Raw genomic sequence first — 22,232 nt, forward strand, 5'->3', positions numbered from 1 at the left:
TTGGACACTTTTGACACATTTTTGGGACCATTGACAATTATACAGCGATCGGTGCTATAAAAATGCACTGATTACTGTATAAATGTCACTGGCAGGGAAGGGGTTAACACTAGGGGGCGATCAATGGGTTAACTGTGTTCCCTAGTGTGTGTTCTAACTGGGGGCGATGGGACTGTGTAGGAGGAGAGAGAGATCGGTGTTCATACTTAGTATGAACGCACGATCTGTCTCTACTCCCCTGAAAGGACTGGGATTTGTGTGGTTCTTGCTCTGTCACGAGCGATCGCAGGTGCCCGGCGGTCACTCGCATTGGCTCCGGGCACACGATGCGCACGCGCGCCCCTAGTGGCCAAAAGGCGGAGTGACGTAAGGTAACGTCGATTTGCCCAGCCGAGCCAACCTGCCGCAGTAAAACTGCAGTGTCTGGTCCGGAAGTGGTTAAAGACTGCATTTTGTACTTACTCGGGTTATTTTTGTGTAATAATAAAATTTGTTTGATGATCTGAGCCAATTAAGTGTGACAAACATGCAAAAGAATAAATCAGAAAGGGGCAAATACTTTTTCACACAACTGGTGTGTGTATATATATATATTTATTATTTTATTTATTTCAGGTGCTTATATAGCGCCGTCAATTTACGCAGCGCTTTACATATACATTGTACATTCACATCAGTCCCTACCCCAGGGCCGATCCTACCCAGGGTGCGAAGGGTGCTTTGCACCCAGGCACCTGCAGTGGTGGGGGCGCCGAAGAGCCAGAGTTCTCCCCTCCCTCCTTCTCTCCTTGTGAGTGTCCATCCAGAACTCCAGTGTGAGCGTAAGGCAGCCGTACAGCCTGGCAGTGCTCGGGGGAGGGGCGCTCCTCTTCCTGACACGGGAATGAATTCCTCACACTGGGATCCCGCACTGTCTCTACCAACTCCAGTTGGAATGCCTCCCCCTCCCATCTCTATCTTGGGCTGCACGGAGAGAGAACTGAGGTGAGTCAGTGTGCTGTGTGTGGGAATGGCATCCCCAGCACACCTTTAGATGTGCTCTGGGCTGCCCCTGCTAGGAGATGTTTTTTGGCATGATAGATTACATAGGATACACAGGCCCTGTCCCTTCCTGCACCTAAGTAGTCCATCTACAGATGTGATGTATAATGAGATGTACTAAGAGCCCTTTCACACTGACAGTGCAGGGGCATCGGCGGTAATGCGCTGCTACTTTTAGTGGCGCTTTACCGTCACTTTAGAGGTACATTTAACCCCCACTAAAGGGTTCAAAGGCGCAACTGCGGAGGCACTTTGCAGGCACTGCCCATTGATTTCAATGAGCAAGGGCGCTTTAGGAGCGGTGTATACACCGCTCCTAAGGCGCCTCAAAGAAGCTACTTGCAGGAATTTTTTGGATGTCATGCCAGTGCTCTGCTCCAGTGTGACAGCATTCGGGCTCTCACACTGGGATTGCAGATAAGGCTTTTTCCAGGCGCTATTTTTAATACTAAAGCACCTGAAAAACGCCTCCAGTGTGAAAGGGGTCTAATGGACCATCTCCTGTACTATGTCTGCAGTAAGGATGATCTCCGGCGTGTTCGCAAGCTGCACGTGCCGAGCCCGCCAGGAACTCGACACTGCACAGCGCTAATCACAAGTAGTGAGACATTTCCTAATCTGCGGCTGCAGAGATTGGGAAATGTCTCATTGCTTGTGATTAGCGCAGCACATTGCCAACTTCCTGGCAGGCTCGGCACGTGCAGCTTGCGGACACGCCGGAGATCATCCTTAGTCTGCAGTCTCGGATCATCTCCTGTAGTATGTCTGCAGTCTCTGACTATCTCCTGTACTATGTCTGCAGTCTCTGATCATCTCCTGCATTATGTCTGCAGTCTCTAACTGTCTCCTATATCATGTCTGCAGTCTCTGACCATCTCCTGTACTATGTCTGCAGTCTCTGATCATCTCCTGTATTATGTCTGCAGTCTCTAACCGTCTCCTATATCATGTCTGCAGTCTCTGACCATCTCCTGTAGTATGTCTGCAGTCTCTAACCGTCTCCTATATTATGTCTGCAGTCTCGGACCATCTCCTATATCATGTCTGCAGTCTCTGACTATCTCCTGTACTATGTCTGCAGTCTCTGATCATCTCCTGCATTATGTCTGCAGTCTCTAACTGTCTCCTATATCATGTCTGCAGTCTCTGACCATCTCCTGTACTATGTCTGCAGTCTCTGATCATCTCCTGTATTATGTCTGCAGTCTCTGACCATCTCTTGTACTATGTCTGCAGTCTCTGATCATCTCCTGTATTATGTCTGCAGTCTCTAACCGTCTCCTATATCATGTCTGCAGTCTCTGACCATCTCCTGTACTATGTCTGTAGTCTCGGACCATCTCCTGTATTATGTCTGCAGTCTCTGACCATCTCCTGTACCATGTCTGCAGTCTCTAACCGTCTCCTATATAATGTCTGCAGTCTCTGACCATCTCCTGTACTATGTCTGCAGTCTCTGACCATCTCCTGTACTATGTCTGCAGTCTCTGATCATCTCCTGTACTATGTCTGCAGTCTCTGACCATCTCCTGTACCATGTCTGCAGTCTCTGACCATCTCCTGTACTATGTCTGCAGTCTCTGATCATCTCCTGTATTATGTCTGCAGTCTCTGATCATCTCCTGTACTATGTCTGCTGTCTCTGACCATCTCCTGTACCATGTCTGCAGTCTCTGACCATCTCCTGTACCATGTCTGCAGTCTCTGACCATCTCCTGTACTATGTCTGCAGTCTCTGACCATCTCCTGTACCATGTCTGCAGTCTCTGACCATCTCCTGTACCATGTCTGCAGTCTCTGACCATCTCCTGTACCATGTCTGCAGTCTCTGACCATCTCCTGTACCATGTCTGCAGTCTCTGACCATCTCCTATACCATGTCTGCAGTCTCTGACCATCTCCTGTACCATGTCTGCAGTCTCTGACCATCTCCTGTACTATGTCTGTAGTCTCGGACCATCTCCTGTATTATGTCTGCAGTCTCTGACCATCTCCTGTACCATGTCTGCAGTCTCTAACCGTCTCCTATATAATGTCTGCAGTCTCTGACCATCTCCTGTACTATGTCTGCAGTCTCTGACCATCTCCTGTACTATGTCTGCAGTCTCTGATCATCTCCTGTACTATGTCTGCAGTCTCTGACCATCTCCTGTACCATGTCTGCAGTCTCTGACCATCTCCTGTATTATGTCTGCAGTCTCTGATCATCTCCTGTACTATGTCTGCCGTCTCTGACCATCTCCTGTACCATGTCTGCAGTCTCTGACCATCTCCTGTACCATGTCTGCAGTCTCTGACCATCTCCTGTACTATGTCTGCAGTCTCTGACCATCTCCTGTACCATGTCTGCAGTCTCTGACCATCTCCTGTACCATGTCTGCAGTCTCTGACCATCTCCTGTACCATGTCTGCAGTCTCTGACCATCTCCTGTACCATGTCTGCAGTCTCTGACCATCTCCTATACCATGTCTGCAGTCTCTGACCATCTCCTGTACCATGTCTGCAGTCTCTGACCATCTCCTGTACTATGTCTGCAGTCTCTGACCATCTCCTGTACTGTGTCTGCGGTCTCTGACCATCTCCTGTGCTATGTCTGCAGTTCTCTTCCTGTATTTTGTTTATTGTACCTGTGAGGATCCCAGGGTAATGAAGACTTTGTGGTGAAGCATCTCTGTGGTTGAGTCATTGCCATAGAAATATTTGTAAAGGGGAGGAGTTACTAAAATGACCACGCCTATGTGGGGGCGCCAGAAATATTTCTGCACCCAGGCGCCTGTGACCCTAGGATCGGCCCTGCCCTACCCTCAAGGAGCTTACAATCTAAGGTTCCCAACTCACATTCATACATACTAGGGACAATTTAGACAGGATCCAATTAACCTACCAGCATGTCTTTGGAGTGTGGGAGGAAACCCACACAGGCACAGGGAGAACATGCAAACTCCAGGCAGGTAGTGTCGTGGTTGGGATTCGAACCAGCAATCCTTCTTACTGCTAGGCGAAAGTGCTACCCACTACACCACTGTGCCATATATATATTATTATAATTTTTTTTATTTTAAATGTATTGGTTGAACTAGACGGACTTGTGTCTTTTTTCAACCTGACTAACTATGTAACTATGAATCCGCCCACGGAACCACTTTTATCTTGTAGAGAATCGCCCACAGTAAATAAGAATACTGGGGTTATGGCAGCTAGCTGCTGCCATAACATGGGCATTTAACGTCAATGTAATGACGTACTGTATGTTTAGTGTGGGCAGTCAGCAAGTGGTTAAACAGTACATGAGCTTTATCATCCTAGGACAGAAAATGTGTTACTGCGTGTATTGGGCTTTAGGAAAACAAAAATCTACTAGCTACCCTACAGCTTCTAGGTTTATTATACTCTTGTATAATTATTGATCAATCTTATACATTATACATTTTATAGTATAAAATGTGGTGGCTAGGTGGTGCCTGTAACGTTAAAAAGGAACTCCAGCAGAAGATATAGATTAAATAATGCTCTTTTGCAAAAACAGACCAATTTTATTTTTGGGTGGACACATCCTATTTTGACTAAGTACACTGACACATCATAACAATAATCACATAATTACATAGGCTGAAAAAAAGTCAAAAGTCCATCTAGTTCAACTAAAAAAATAACAAATAGAAAACCTCCATATACACAAAATTCTTTACTCAGAGTTGGTTCAGAGGAAGGCAAAAAACAAAACAAAAAAAAAACAATAAAACATTTGCTCTAGCAAAATAAAAAAAAATGCATCTTGATCTTCCAGAAGGCAGATATTCACTGATAATTTACAAAAGAGATCTTCTCACTGATGTTCTGTCCTGGTTTTAGTACTATACCTCTGTGGCACCTTTCAGAGCCAACATAATTCCTAACATATTTTCGAATATTTGTAAATGCACCATACATGATACTGGTAAAACCTTTATGAACAGAAGAACTTCGTATTCTCCAGGAACTCATAGGGCTTCTGATCATTGCATTATTTTGTATATGCTCTGTTGGATGTGTCATCTGTTGCTGGGTTCCAATGAGTGCTACACTCTGCACCAAAGGGTGTTCATCCTGGGTATGTTGGACTGGATAATATTTTAAATACTCCTCCAATAATACATATTACTATGATTACAACATTTTTACAATTACAACATACAGGATACAGCACCAAAATGTTGTAACTAGAGTAATGTGCTTCATTGGAGGAGTATTTTAAATATTATTCAGTCCACTAATACCACTAATGCCAGTGATGACCCTTCCATCATCCACTTTTTAAGTGTCATGGTTATGCAGTAATCTTTCTCTGTCAGCTTACCTCTCCTCCATGTGAGGCCATCCACCCTCACCTGACTGCTTATATAATCTTCCCTCAGCATAGCTCCACCTCAGCCTTTAATTAGGAACACTATATTAACCTGTGCATTGCAAGCCAACCTGGCTGATCAACCATTATGTGTTTAGCTTTCATGTGCTGTGTCTCCTACGTCTGATTCTAGTTACCGATCTTGGCCTGTTCTTGACTATCCCTGTCTGCTTGTGACCCTGACCTTTGGCATGTTCCATGTTTATCCTTGTCTGCTAGTCATCCCGACCTTGGCTTATCCCTTTACTATCCTTGTTGTTCCAGCCTGCTGCTTCCTTCCTCTTTCTCCTGTAGTCTACCTTGGGCGTGAGCTGTGAGACCCTGGGGGCCGCGACCTGGAGCCAGACTCAGCACAGTCCATCCTCACCCCTAGAGGCTCTGGTGAACACCTGCTGGCTCTTAGACTCCGCGCCCTGGGCAATCTATGCTCTAGCTCCCTGTGGGATCTGTGTTGATGCTCCAGTAGACCTGCTTCTTGAACCTCCCAGAGTTCAATCTGCAGCAGTCAGTCCTAGGGTTCACTACCTTAGCGGTGCACTCCTGACTCCTACGGAGTGCATCTGTCACCTGGACTCAGGTGACCTGACAGTTTGATCAGCCATGGACCCAGCTGATGTGCCGCTATCCGCAGATGATCCATTGCAGGGCCTAGTTCGCAGACTTGAGACCCAGGAATCTAATCAGACCCAGGCGATGTGATTCCTTCAGGATTTGGCCTCCTGTTTGGAACAGGTTCAGGCCTCCTTAGGACCCCCAGTTCAATAACCTCAACCGCTATCTGCTGCCGCATCTATTCCTTTCACAGCCACGTCCACAAATTCTTTGCATTTACCTGCTCCATCCCATTACTCTGGGGACCCCAAGGCCTGCAGGGGGTTCCATAGCCAGTGCACAATTCATTTTGAGCTTCAGCCCCAAAACTTCCTGTCCGATCGGGCAAAGGTAGCCTATATTGTATCCCTCCTGTCTGGTGAGGCGTTAGCCTGGGTTGCCCCTCTGTGGGAACTGAATGATCCAGTGGTATCTAGCCTGTCTGACTTCCTGAAACTTTTTCAGAATATCTTCGAGGAACCGGGTCGTGTCTCCTCAGCGGCCAGCACCCTTTTACGTCTCCGTCAAGAGTCCGCTTCTGTGGGATAGTGCGCTCTTCATTTTATCGTATTTTGACTGCTGAACTGAGCTGGAATAATGAGGCTTTAGTTGCAACCTTTTTACATGGCCTCTCTGATTTTTGTGACACTTGCTCTCTTCGTCCGGAAAAACACTCGGGGCTAATACATCTGGAAAGTGGAGTATTGGACCCGGAAATATCGCCTTCTCGTCTTCTCCTTTCTGTGTTCCTTCATGTCGGTGCTTCCTCTCATTCAGTCTCAGCATATCTGGATTCTGGAGCCGCTGGCAATTTCATGGACTGGAGAACTGCATCTTCCATACGGCTTACCCTTTTGCCCCTCACGACGCCATTGGTGGTCTTGGCGATTGATGGCACTGTTCTCCCAGGGGGCCCTATCCGCTTCCAGACTCTCCCTGTTAAGATGTCGGTAGGGACACTCCACCAGGAGTGGATATCCTTCCTTGTCTTACCTAAGGCTTCATCTCCTATCATTTTAGGTCTTCCTTGGTTACGGCTCCATTCTCCGCACGTTGACTGGACTGCTGGACAGATCCTGGCATGGGGTTCCTCCTGTTCCTCTTCCTGCCTACTCAAGGTTGCCCCAAAAGAGAAACTTCCTGTTGCCACCATTCCAGTATCTTCTGCTCTTCCCGCTGTATATAGAGATTTCTGGGATTTGTCCTGTAATAGTCGGGCCGAGGCACTCTCTAGGTCATGTGGCACTCTGGATGAGGAGCCCACTTGTGAACCTGAGCCAATCATTTACTCCAGTTTGCATAACCATTTACCCTTGCCTGTCCCTAAACTCCCTTGGACACACAGCCAGGTTAACTTGTCCGCAAGTTCCACAGTCGCTACGTCCTGCGATGCAATTGAGGTAGTCGCTACACCTGGCAATGCTATTCAGTCGGCCTTTACGCCAGTTATGCCAGCCCAACCCATGCCCAGTGAGCTTCCTGCTTTTTCCTATTCAGGACCTTCTGTAACCTGACCTCACCCCCCTACTACTACTACTGCGTCCATTCAAACTTGTCTAAGAGGCTCAATCCATCCTTTGGATAGACTGCCTCATTCGGCCAGGTGGGGTTTTCAACCTTTCTTTCTGGAGTCTCTGCATTCTGCTTGTGTTTCAGCTATCCAGCTTGACTCTTGTGACACGTCACCTTCTAACCAACCTAGTCTCAGGGAGCCACTGACCTCTGCCCAGCCTGATGGTCCTGTTCTGGATGTCCAGCTCATCTTTAAGGGTCTGGGGTACCCTGCTCAGACTCCTGATGGTCTCCTCATGCCCTTACTCATTCCTAAGAAGCCTTTGTCCTCAATAAGTCCTCTCATCCTCACCCTACCTCGGTTTCGATCTCTGAGGATAATCTAAATTATGAGGTTAGCCAAGTTCTGGATTCCCGGTGCCGTAGAGGCATTCTTCAGTACCTCGTACATTGGAAAGGGTTTGGTCCTGAGGAGAGGTCTTGGATCACTGCATCTGAGATCTTTGCACCTCGTCTGTTGAGGAGGTTTCATCTGGAGTTTCCCTTTAAGCCTGGGCCCAGGCGGGGGGAGGGGGAGGCCTCGTAAAAGGGGGGTACTGTCATGGTTATGCAGTAATCTTTCTCTGTCAGCTTACCTCTCCTCCACCCTCACCTGACTGCTTATATAATCTTCCCTCAGCATAGCTCCACCTCAGCCTATAATTAGGGACACTATATTAACCTGTGCATTGCAAGCCAACCTGGCTGATCAACCAATGTGTGTTTAGCTGTCGTGTGCTACTTGCTGTGTCTCCTACGTCAGATTCCAGTTACCGATCTTGGCCTGTTCTTGACTATCCCTGTCTGCTTGTGACCCTGACCTTTGGTGGCGTGTTGCATGTTTATCCTTGTCTGCTAGTCGCCCCGTACCTTGGCTTATCCCTTTACTATCCTTGTTGTTCCAGCCTGCTGCTTCCTTCCTCTTTCTCCTGTAGTCTACCGTGGGCGTAAGCTGTGAGACCCTGGGGGCCCGCGACCTAGAGCCAGACTGCAGCACAGTCCATCCTCACCACTAGAGGTTCTGGTGAACACCTGCTGGCTCTTAGACTCTGCACCCTGGGGAATCTATGCTCTAGCTCCCAATGGGATCTGTGTTGATGCTCCAGTAGATCTGCTTCCTGAACCTCCCAGAGTTCAATCCGCAGCAGTCAGTCCTAGGGTCCACTACCTTAGCGGTGTACTCCTGACTCCTACAGAGTGCATCTGTCACCTGGACTCAGGTGACCTGACATTAAGTAGTTAAATCTTCCCATTGATAAAGGTGTCTGATATAGGAGCTCTATATTAGACGACCCGCGGCCTCTACTATGGATCACCATGAACCGGGAAATAGTTATACACGTCAAAATACAAGAATGATCATAGTCTTACTGCAGAGTTGTATGTGTAAATTTTGATTATTTTGATTCTGATTCCAGGATTGTGAGACAAATACATAATACGATAATCTAAATGCTTTTTTTTTTTTGGGTTACCAGCCCTCGTGTTTATTATCTCCACTGGCCTCTGACAACGTATACATGATGTCTATATGTAGTAATAGGGAAGCCCCATAGCCCCATGCATGACCTCATGTTTCCAGGCCTCACTCACTGTCGAGTGTGGTAAGAAGGAAAGTGGAGGGAAGGGTGTTTTTTTTCTTTTTCTTTTTTTTTTGTAATGGTTTGTTTTGCACTGGGAGTAGACATTATATGTTAGGGGCTATGCTTAGGCATTTCACATATGCCTCATTGCCTTCCTTTCCCCCACCTGGGCCCCCCCCCCCTTTCACCCGCTCTCTATTTTTGGGTGGAGGCAAGTGGGGATTACGCCCAGGATACTAGACATATTATCTATCATATCTCCTATCCTTCGCTCTCTTTAAAAATCAAAGGGAGTAAGTATTTTGATATCTCGCCAAGTTCCCTGGCAATTGAAAGAAGTGCTGGATTTGGAGGCTGGCATATTATTAATAGTCAAGGGCACTCTTCTTGAACAAAATGTCACGCTGGTGAACCTGTATTTGCCAAATAGCAATCAGGTCAACATTCTAGAAACACTACTAGACAAAATTATTCCACATATCGAGGGGATGCTGATTTTGGGTGGAGATTTTAATATTGCCTTAGACCCACTACTTGATATGTTTAAGGGAACCTCACATTTATCATTCATCAAAAACTATGCGAAGCTAAAGGAATTTTACATAATTTAAGATTGGTTTATACCTCAAGATCAGTTCATCCTGCTGATGAAGATTTTACTTTTTTTTTCTAATGTCCATCAATCTTACTCGCGTATCGAATACATTTTTATTTCTTATATAACATTGTGACTTAGATTGTGATACAATTTTCCCTGAGGAAAACTTTTCTTGAAATATGTATGTTGAAACACATTTGAATTCTGCTACTTGACGCCACCTCTTTGAATTTGTGGTGATTGTATCTTGTAGTATGATGTATCACGTACTTGCATTTTTTTCAAAATGCATTGTGCTTTTTCTAATATTGTAAGGTTTATGTAATGATAAGTTCTATTTATCAAATTTTGTTTCACGTATTTATATCTATATTTAAAATAAATGATATTGTACTTAATCGAATTATTTTCCTTGCCTTAAAAATCCCAGTTAGAGGTTTGCACAGATTTTGAAATCACAACATTTATTGTATATATATTTATTGTAAATGCTATCCAGGCCTACTTTTTTTTTTTTTACAATTGCTATCCAGGCCTATTTAAAGAGACCGTCCCTTCCCAAACTTAAACTGACTAATATAGCAAAAATACCCCCAAAGGAGTGGGATTTTAACGGCAACACAGAGTAAAAAGTAAAATCATTTATTACAAATTTTATACAATATATCAAACACTCTACATCAATACCAGTATTACAAATTCATTAAAAACAATGGTGTCGATGGTAATGATAATCCAGAGGGCCCAACGCGTTTCGGGACTGTACAAATATCCCTTTATCAGGGCAAGGTCATGGAATCGAATCATACTGTATAATGAAATCGAATTTTCAACATATTAAATAACATATTATATACATCAGTCTAAGGAATAGCTTAAATTCAAGAGCACACAGTAAGGTAATTACATAAAGGGGACATACCCAGAGAAGGTCACCATGAAAGTCTCACTGCTGGAACCATATTGGCAACTATATCATATATCCACCGCCCCAAGATCGAGAAGATAATGGGGTCAGTCGTTGGCCCCCGCCTGTCCACACTGCTCCACCCAATTGTCTTCCCAAGGTCCACAAAAATTTGTTGTTACCACCGGGAAGACCAATAGTCTCGGGGAATGGGGCTATTATGGAGCATCTGAGTTTGTATGTTGACACACATCTTAGAGCATTTGTTAAAAATTTACCCTCCTATGTACGGGATACTATCAATCTATTGCAAAGTCTTGATGGTCTACATATATCCCAGCGAGCTCTATTGGTAGCCATTGATATAGAAGCTTTATACAGCTCTATCCCTCACCATCTGGGACTGGCTGCCATTAGACATGTGATCTCACAAACGCACAGAGATGACAAAAAATTGAATGAATTTATTATTATGTCATTGGAATTCATACTTCAACACAATGTTTTTTCCTTTGATGGCTCCCACTTCCTCCAGGTGCAGGGCGTGGCGATGGGGACGTCTTGTGCCCCATCGTACGCCAACCTGTACCTGGGGGAGTGGGAGCAGTCTTTTCTGACTGATGAGTCTGTTAAAATTTATTCTCATCATGTAGCGGCTTGGTTCCACTATATTGATGATATTTTGGTATTATGGGAGGGTTCTGTGTCAGAACTGGAGGAATGTATTTCGGTAATGAATCAAAATGCATTGAATTTAAAGTTCACTGTAACTTACAGTGAGACCAGTGTTACTGTTTTAGACATTACCTTAAACAAAAATGAGGATGGTAGCCTTTCGAGTGGACTTTATTGTAAGTCCACGGCAGGCAATACAATACTACACGCCTCCAGATCGCACCCTCAGCCCCTCCTTCGTTCAATTCCTTACAGTCAATATTTGAGACGCAAACGGAATTGTTCCAGTCAGGAGTCCTTTTTACAGGAAGCTAACGCCCTCAGATATAGGCTTTCGTCCAGAGGCTATTCTCATACTGCCCTGAAGAAAGCCTTCAGGAGGGCGAATGGACAAACACGATGCGAGTTTTTGTTTAGCCATCAAAGGAAAATTAATGACTCTTCGACTGTCAGAATTATTACAAGATATAACAATCAGCATCAAAGTATCAGGTCTATTTTTAGCAAGTTCTGGCACTTTCTACATGCAGACCCTACATTCAGCCCCCATTTATCTAAAAGCCCTGCGATTACCTACCAACGCGCAATTTCACTTAAGGACCATTTGGTTCAAAGTGAATTTGTGGGTGAATTTCGGAGGGATCCTTGTAAGAGACTGATCACATTTACATGTTGGGGGTGCCCTATATGCCAGTACATGAACACCAGACAAAATAATATACTCCCGAATGGATGACCTTATAAACCCAACCATTTCTTCAACTGCAAAACCGAGGGGGTGGTGTATCTCCTCACTTGCCAATGTCAACAATTTTATGTGGGCAAGACTAAACTTAAATTCCAGCTATGAGCCTCTAGACATATAACATCAATGAAAAAGGCAAATCCTGAGCTCCCTCTGGGAAGGCATGTCATCGACAAACATCAGGGTAAATTTCCCAGGATTAAGTTTCTGATCTTGGATAGGGTCCACCCGAGCCCGAGGGGTGGGGATTGGAACAAGATCCTCCCGCAACTTGAGACCCGTTGGATTGCGGACCTTGGGGCAACCTCACCCCCTGGGCTCAATGAATTATTAAGTTATAGACCTTTCCTGGAAGGTTTTTCATCGGGCGGATGTGAGAAGGATTGAAACATTTCTTTTTGCTGTATGGGTTCCTCCCTTTTTCTATTTTTTCATTGCCTTTCCCATTTTCTAAACTCAAATTTTGATATCTGCTCCAGGGTATTGATTATGTATTTATTTCTCATTATGTCATGTTTGTATTTTATGGATCTTTGACTGATCTCTTTCTGGTTATTTCATGTTTCACCCCTGCCTGATCCCTTAGCTCCAGAGGTCTCCCTGTTTGGTCCATTGGTAGCTGATTTGGGTCATATGACATCTCTACGTTGACCCCCCCTGTCCCACCCGGTGCAGGGGGGCCCCCAGAGGGGTTTTCCCTGGGGGGCCCTTTATTTGCAGCCAGATTGGGGGCGGTTATGATGCCGGGGTACCTTTGGTGCCCTCTGATTTTTCTCGCCCCACTTGGCTGCCTACTTGCGTCGGTGGGCTTCCACTACAGGGCGCTGCTCCGTGCGGCTTATCTTTGATGTGCTGTGTCCCCCAGGGGGGTGTCCTGCAGTGGTGGCTCGGGGTTCCGCCCTGCGTGATCTGTGTGATGCCATGAGTTTGAGATGTGTGCTCCAATTTCGCTTACGTTTATACTTTGCTGTGGCTTGGTTGCTATGCAACCGGGTCATACCATTTCCCTATTTGCCTTTCTGCACATGCGCACTCGAGATTTGGAATACTCCGGCCGCTGTGGTTGTGTATGTTACGGTGACATCATGACGCTGCAACGCCGGTTTTACTTAGCGACGTCACACTTGTCACAGATCCCAGCCGCAGCGTCTGTGTATGATGCGGTGATGTCGTGACGCTGCAACGCCGACCACTTAGCGGCGCCACTCTTGACGTCACCGATGTGAGTGTATTTAAATCCACGCTAGATGTGGCTTGTTGTCGCTGCGACCTCCGATGTGCCATGGCAGTACTTTTGTTGTCGGACCACATGCTCTTTTTTAAGGTGGGTTTTTGGCTCCATGTGTGGTGCGCTGTGACATCTCCCCCTTGTTTATATATCTTTATCATTTGTCATAACTATGTAATTCCCTCTATTGTTTTTCCATAGTCTACCGCCTATTGAATAGATGTGTATCTAGCAGATCCATTTGGGAGGGTTATCTACTCAGTCTCCCTTTTCCTATATATTGTTACAACTGTATGTCCATTCCTATTTGGACTAGATGGAGGTATGAGATGTTTCATGGTGTAAACTATCTTGTTTATATCTTTGGTCTATTATTTGATTATATTACTACTTAGTTACTTAATAACTTTTTGTGCATATATTTTTATAGATTTTCTATCGAACCAACCAACTATGGTAGTTTTCAATGGCTACCAATAGAGCTTGCTGGGATATATGTAGACCATCAAGACTTTGCAATAGATGGATAGTATCCTGTACATAGGAGGGTAAATTTTCAACAAATGCTCTAAAATGTGTGTCAACATACAAACTCAGATGAACCAAAAACTGAAGAGAGAGATAAAACTCTCTCTAAAAAAATTGGATTTTTATGGGGAGATAATGTGTCTGTTAACAGTGAGCCAATCCAGCGATGGTTAACATAAAAGTATACATTTTATTTAAACATATTTAAAATATACATTACAGACTTAGCAATCAAACGTCAGGATGACCATGCAATAGCTTGTGTTCAGAAAACATTTGTGATCAGCCAGCCAACATGTTTAGCAGGGCATTAGGGACATCACTGATTTTCTCTAATCTATTGCAAGTCGGAAAGACAAAAGAGTAGCCACCTCCAAAACCAGGTGCCCCCTAGTACATCACCCAGAGGAAAAAACCCATGAGTGCCAGATCCCAATGGGTAGTGCCGACAGGGGAACTGAACCGTGCAGAAGAATGGGCAGAAGTCTAATGGTAGATCATAAGGTCCTGGTATTTAGCAGGGACAGCCAGCGCCTGCCACTTCCGACGTGGGATCGAGGGGTGCGTCTGATGCTCCATAATAGCCCCATTCCCCAAGACTATTGGTATTCCTGGTGGTAACAACAAATTTTTGTGGACCTTGGGAAGACAATTGGGTGGATCAGTGTGGACAGGCGGGGGCCAACGACCGACCCCATTATCTTCTTGATCTTGGGGCGGTGGATATATAATATAGTTGCCAATATGGTTCCAGCAGTGAGACTTTTATGGTGACCTTCTCTGTCCCCTTTATGTAATTACCTTACTGTGTGCTGTTGAATTTAAGCTATTCCTTAGACCAATGTATATAATATGTTATTTAATATGTTCAAAATTTGATTTCATTATACAGTATGATTTAATTCCATGACCTGCCCCTGATGAAGGGATATTTGTACAGTCCCAAAACGCATTGGGCCCTCTGGATTAAAAGGGATCTTGCCAACTAGCAACAGAGTACCTTTACCTGGTTTGGTCGTAAGAGTATTCTCAAAATGAATGTAATGCCCAGGTTAACCTTTTTCAGACGTTACCAATCTCTCTTTGCTCCTCTTTCCTCAAAGACCTATGGTCCACTTTTCTAGCCTTTTTATGGGCTAAAAAAAAACCCAAGAATTTCTTTCCATATTCTTAGCTTTTAGAAACATAAGATCAACTTCCCTAACCCAGTAAGATATTACAAGGCGTCTCATCTGGCTAGAATATTGGACTGGAACATTTCTTATTCCTACAAGCCCTGGATCCAACTTGAGCAAGAATTTATACTTTTGCTCCCGAGAGGCCTTTCTTGGAACTTGACACAGCTTCAATTGAACTTTAAAGGGTATGTTCACCTTCACAGAAAATCTGTAAAGTGAACTTACATTGGACCCCCTCCCCATTCCCCCGGTCCCGCTGTACCAGACATCAAGTAGCCGCTTCACCGGTCAGGGGATTTGAAATCCCCTGCGGCTTAATCTCCTAAAGTGTCTCGAAAGGTACGTATAGAAGGCATTCCAATTGGTCGGTGCCATCACATGGACGGCGCCGACCAATCACAACCCACCTAGCCCATCCTGTCAGTGCTGGAGAAGAGGGGAGAAAGCCGCTGGGATTTCAAATCCCTGGATCTGTAAAGTGACGACCTGATGTTTCACAGCGGGTGACAACAGGATCAGTGTAAGTTCACCTCACAGATTTTCTGTAAAGGTGAACTTACACTTTAAGCACCATCCATTGATTGGTACTACATGTATGGTAGCTCAAAAAAATATTCAATTTGCTTCTATTTGTTCACTACCAACTCTCTCCTATTTTGAGCTGTTCAGCCTTTATCCCAGGTTATGCGAATTCTAAGTTTCCTAACTTAATCCTTGCTGGTATACACTGTGTGTTGCATTTTACTTCGGAGGGCCCATTTTACACAACTGGTCAGCTTAGATTGCATTTGCATTCCCAATTGTTGGGAGATTGGCGTTTGTTGCAATTGACCCATTTTGTTTACGATCTATACCCCTTGATAATAACCTGTTTTGGGATACTACAACATTCAAAAAATTATGTTAAAGTTCTTCTCCACACAGGCACACACTCTCTTTATTTATATACTATTCTTCAAGCTATGGAAACCTGTACACCCCCTTCATATATTCGAGCTTAGGGAAAAAAATCTCAATTATACTTTTACACAAGGTCAAATAAATCGTGGCAGGCTATAAATTATTAACTAGATGGTACAGGACCCCAGATCTTTTGAATAGAATGAACCTCATGTCTGTCCTGTATGTTGGCGCTGTAAAAAACAAGAACACTCCTACACATATTTGGGGACTGTCCTGTCATTACAGCTTTCTGGTCTTCAGTCCAAGTATTATGCTATATGCTCACAGTCAAGTCAATCTGGGCGATGCCCCATTAGCATTTCTTCTGCACATAAAAAAACATTATTAATTCATCTGATAAATGCAGCTAGGGCCACCATTCCTAGTCTTTGGAAACAGACTTGTTCACCAAATTTGTCCCAGTGGTTTGCCCTGATTAATGGAATTATGCAAATGGTAGACTTGATGGGCTCTCTCTCTAATACTAAAATAGAGAGGAGCAATTTAACCACTTCAGCTCTGGAAGGTTTAACCCCCTTCCTCACCAGGCCATTTTTTGCGATACTCCACTGCGTTGCTTTAACTGACAATTATGCAGTCATGCGACACTGTACTCAAATAAAATTGATGTTCTTTTTTTCCTACAAATAGAGCTTTCTTTTGGTGGTATTTGATCACCTCTGCGGTTTTTATTTTTTGCGCTATAAACAAAAAAAGGCTGACAATTTAAAAACAAAAACAATATTTTTTACTTACTGCTATAAAACACATCCAATAAAACATTTTAAAAATATTGATTGGTTTGCACAAAAGATATATTGTCTATAAACTATGGAATAGATTTATGGACTTTTTATTTTTGTAATTGTTTTTACTAGTAATGGGGGTGATCAGCGATTTTTAGCAGGATTGTGACATTGTGGTGGACAAATCTGACACTAAGTGACACTTTGTAGGGACCAGTGACATCAATACAGTGATCAGTGATAAAAAAATGCACTGTTACTGTATAAATGACACTGGCCAGGAAGGGGTTAACATCAGGGGCGATCAAAGGGTTAACTGTGTTCCCTGGGACTGTTTTCTAATTGTGTGGGGGATGGCTTAGCTGAAGAAAGACAGAGATCCATGTTCCTGCTTAGCAGAAACACAAGATCTGTCTTTCTTACTAATAGAATGGCGATCTGCTTTGTTTACATAGGTAGACCACCGTTCTGCCTCTCTATGAACAATCGCCAGGTTCCCAGTGGACATCGCATCCACCAGACCCGCTGATTGACTCCCGCTGTGTCCAATCACAGTGGGAGCAAGTCTCCCCAGACCCCGAAGGAATCACGTACAGGTACATGATTTTGCACTCAAGGGGCCGCCCTGCAGTAAATGTTCGTGGGGCGGTCCTTAACCAATTAAAAAGACATGGTCCCCCTGGCGTGAATTCTGTATGACCTCTGACTATAGCTCTCATCTTCTCAAAGTCTTCTCATGAGTTATTTAGGTCGCCATACTGCCTGGTTTTGTTTTTTGTTTTGTTTTTTCTTTCTTTTTTTCCTTTTTTTTTCTTTTTCTCTTTACATATTTTGATGGAGGAACTTAACTCAAATCTGTTTTTCAGTGGGATCCAATTTTTTTTTTTCCTTTTTTTTTTTTTTCCCCTTCTAAATAAGGACTGTCAAATATGGGAGTAACTGTAAATTGTGTAGGTTATGCTCTGTGTTTTAGTTTTTGTTTACAGTGTTGAACTGTGGAAGTGTAGTACATTCTATTTTGACGTTTCAGTTATACAACACTGTTATTTTTCTTGCTTTCGGTTACTATACAATTTATTCATATTTCATTTATAGACCTTTTTGAAATAAACAAATGATAATATATAAAAAGAAATCTTCCCATTGATGCACAAGTTAATGCCAGTCACTAACACTGGATGGGTTTCTGATTGAACTAAAATATTCAAATGTGTACATCATCCATCATGGCACTTAACTAAACAGGTTTCTTTAGAAAACTGTTTCCATTGCGTACAGTTAGTCTTGGCTTTACGAACCTGAAAAAAGTCTTATTGCAAGCTCAGCAGGTCATGAAGGTTAACGCAAATATACCTAATTAGAATATGGCTGAGATGTCTTTACATATCCTTGCCATTATATGCAAAATATATTTAAATTTATACAATAAATATTTGCAAAAATACCAATCATACCAATACCCCATGAGCAACATACATTGGTGTAAGATGCTACTATTGTAGCATTACTACATAATTACATTAATTAAGTACATTTATACCATGTACATGCGCTGACCTACATTGATAAACACATGCTAGCATATCTGATGTGAATAGATTCTAAATAGTATTTTTGTCTTCTAAAAAAAATATTTTATAAGGGTAAAAATCACCTTATAAAAATATTTTATAAGAGTAAAAAAGAAAGAGAGAAAGAAAGAGATAAAGAGAGAAAGAAAAGGAGAAGGAAAGGGAGAAAGAAAGGGAGAAAGAGATAAAGAAAGAGATGGAGGGAGAAAGAAAGAAAGAGATAAAGAGAGAAAAAAGAAAGCGATAAAGAGAGAAAGAAGAAAGCGATAAAGGGAGAAAAAGGAAAGAGATAAAGGGAGAAAAAGGAAAGAGAGAAGGAAAAATTAAGAAAGAAAGTAAGAAAGAAAGAAACTTTTTTTGCAAGTAAAGCATTGCACCAGCGATCAGCAGACCGCTGATGCTATACAGGACTCCAGTAGACTAGAAGTGTAATCTGTCAGTCCGTACATTGTACCGGCAGGCAGTTTCACACTGACAGTAAAACTCAATGAACTACCACAGCGCTCAACAGCTTGGTGCTTGTAGTTCATTCACAGAACTCTGGAGCAAATGGAGTGCTCTTTACAAAAAGTGACAGCTAGTACGGGGAACTTCTCCCCATACTGCTGCCACACACAAGGCTCAGATCACCAAGCAACTACAGGAGCTGGAACATGTTACATGTTCCACCCTAAAAATGGGTAGAATATGTAGCATGTTCTCAAAGGTGAACTTATCCTTTAATTGCTATAGGTTGCACTATATCTTCCCAAGAAAGGATTGGTTGGGATAATCAGGGAACAACTACATGGAGAGGAAAGTTAAAATCACTTCTGAATTGCATTTCTAATTGTATACATTATATGAATTTTGTTGGTGTCAGAATATCAATGTATTCATTCTCCTGTCTAATCTTGCTCTTATAAAACCAATAAAAACATTGAAAGATAAAATAAAGGATTTGAGTGAAGCGTGACAGTATAAAAGGAAAATATCACTCTGAAAACTGAAAAATTAAGTATCTGACAGCTTTTTAATATCTTTTGTTATGTTCATTTTTTCACTATGCTTTTTTTTTTTTTTTCTTTTTTAACTTTTAGAAATGGGTACAAAGAAAAAAATACTTATAATGTATAAATAATGGAATGAACTAACAATGGGAGTGAGTTGTATTCAGCTCCTTTGTTGTGTTATGTTCTGATCTTTATCGAGCCTTACATTTGCTAATCAGCACTATTCTTGATGTAATTTGTATTAGGTTTCAGTTATGCAGAAAGAGCTCACTGCGCTTCAACCAGAATTGATTAAAACTTCAGCAGACACAGAGAAGATGATGATTAAAATAGAAAAGGAGACTGTGGACGTTGACGCTAAAAGAGAATTGGTGTCTGCTGACGAGAAGGTGGCTAATGAGGCAGCTGCAGCCTCTCAAGCAATTAAGGTAATCACGGGATCAGTGTTTGGTTATAGTGTGTTAATTGTATTAGTGGCTACCTGTTAACTGAGATTTTAAAACCATTTTGTCAACAAGTTTACAAATGAATCTCAATTTACCAGTTTTTGCAGTGGTGAACTTGAGGCTAAATGTAGGCAAAGAAGATTTTCCACTCACTTGTAGCTAAGCACTACCTATTTTGTTCCAGACAAAAGTAAATCATCTATGCACCATGCTCTTTTTTACTGGGCCCATTAAAGTGTATTTATACTTTTGCATCCAAATTGCGATAACAACTGTAGTAGATTTGTTACATGTACTCATTCACATAACATAATTTTAAAATAGGCTGCTTACATATTACGTACATTTTAAAGTGTGGTGCGGTTAGCTCTTCTGTCATCTATTTATTGCTATTGGTATACCTGTTTGGGAGATTTATTTTCTCTTCCTCTTTGGACAAGACAGGAAAGGAAATTTCTCCAACTGAGACCCAGAGAGTTAAAAACAATGTTTCTTTTAGAGTGGAGAAGTGTTAGAACCTCATTGTGTCTTCTATAGGGCGATTCCCTTTGACTACCTGGACAGGTCATAGTGTCATTCAGAACAGGAAGTGACATGTCTGCAGCCAACTATACAGTGCGTATACATACTGTAATTGTGAAGTGAAAGAAAAATGATAAATGGTTTTCAGTTTTTTTTATGAATAAATATCTGGAAAGTGTGACATGCATTTGTATTAAGCCCCCTCGAGCCACAGACTCCCTATTGGATTTAGGTCTGGACTTTGACTGGGCCACACATGAATATGCTTTGATCTAAACCATTCCATTGTAGCTCTGGCTGTATGCTTAGGGTCGTTGTCCTGCTGGAAGGCGAACCTCAGTCTCAAGTCTTTTGCAGACTCGGAACAGGTTTTCTTCTAAGATTGCCCTGTATGGCTCCATCCATCTTCCCATCAACTCTGAGCAGCTTCCCTGTCCCTGCTGAAGAAAAGCATCCCCACAACATGATGTTGCCACCACCATGTTTCATTGTGGGGATGGTGTGTTCAGAGTGATGTGCAGTGTTAGTTTTCTGCCACGCTTTCTTTCAACAATGGCTTTCTTCTTGCCACTCTTCCATAAAGGCCAGATTTGTGGAGTGCACAACTAATAGTTGTCCTGTGGACAGATTCTCCCACCTGAACTGTGGATCTCTGCAGCTCCTCCAGAGTTACCATGGGTCTCTGGGCTGCTTCACTGGTTGATGCTCTTCTTGCCCAGCCTGTCAGTTTAGGTGGACGACCATCCATGTATTGGTAGGTTTACAGTTGTGCCATACTCTTTACATTTTCAGGTGATGGATTGAACAGTTCTTCGTCAGATGTTCAAAGCTTGGGATATTTTTTTATAACCGAACTCTGCTTTAAACGTCTCCACAACTTTATCCTTGACCTGTCTGGTGTATTCCTTGGCCTTCATGATGCTGTTTGTTCACTTAGGTTCTCTAACAAACCTCTAAGGGCTTCACAGAACAGCTGTTTTTATACTGAGATTAAATTAAACACAGGTGGACTCTATTTACTGATTAGGTGACTTCTGAAGGCAATTGGTTCCACTAGATTTTAGTTAGGGGTATCAGAGTAAAAGGGGTTGAAAACAAATACACACCACACTTTTCACATATTTATTTGTAAAAAATTTTGAAAACCATTTATCATTTTCTTTTCATTTGACAATTATGTGCCACTTTGTGTTGGTCTATCACATAAAATCCCAATAAAATACACTTATGTTTTGAGTTGTAACATGACAAAATGTGGAAAATTTCAAGGGGTATGAATACTTTTTCAAGGCACTGTATATAAGGCTTGTATGTATGGGTGTTCTATAACCGCTTCAGCCCCGGAAGATTTTACCCCCTTCCTGACCAGAGCGTTCTTTGCAATTCGGCACTGCGTCGCTTTAACTGACAATTGCGCGGTCGTGTGACGTGTCCCCCAAACAAAATTGACGTCCTTTTTTTCACACAAATAGAGCTTTCTTTTGGTGGTATTTGATCGCCCCTGCGATTTTTATTTTTTGTGCTATAAACAAAATAAGAGCGACAATTTTGAAAAAAACGCATTATTTTTTACATTTTGCTATAATAAATATCCCCAAAAATATATAAAAAAACATTTTTTTTCCTCAGTTTAGGCCGATCGTATTCTTCTACATATTTTTGGTAAAAAAAAATCGCAATAAGCGTTTATTGATTGGTTTGCGCAAAAGTTATAGCATTTACAAAATAGGGGATAGTTTTATGGCATTTTTATTAATAATTTTTTTTTTTACTAGTAATGGCAGCAATCAGCGATTTATATTGTCACTGTGACGTTATGGTGGACATGTCGGACATTTTTGACACATTTTTGGGACCATTGTCATTTATACAGCGATCAGTGCGATTAAAAATGCACTGATTACTGTGTAAATGACACTGGCAGTCAAGGGGTTAACCACTAGGGGGCGGAGAGGGGTTAAGTATGTCCTAGGGGAGTGATTACTAACTGTAGGGGGATGGGC

The 22,232-nt window shown here is 42.7% G+C and overlaps 1 protein-coding gene across 2 annotated transcripts in view; it reads left to right on the forward strand.

Moving 5' to 3' along the window:
* Window positions 1-22,232, forward strand: part of DNAH3 (dynein axonemal heavy chain 3) — an 827,768-nt gene that overhangs the window by 708,665 nt on the left and 96,871 nt on the right. For both annotated transcript variants that reach the window (XM_073591059.1, XM_073591058.1), the window contains exon 50: window positions 19,507-19,689. In XM_073591059.1, the coding sequence (XP_073447160.1) occupies window positions 19,507-19,689 (183 nt within the window). The remainder of the gene's footprint in view (window positions 1-19,506; window positions 19,690-22,232) is intronic.

This window comes from Aquarana catesbeiana, linkage group LG06, assembly GCF_042186555.1.
Source record: "Aquarana catesbeiana isolate 2022-GZ linkage group LG06, ASM4218655v1, whole genome shotgun sequence".
Lineage (NCBI taxonomy): Eukaryota > Metazoa > Chordata > Amphibia > Anura > Ranidae > Aquarana > Aquarana catesbeiana.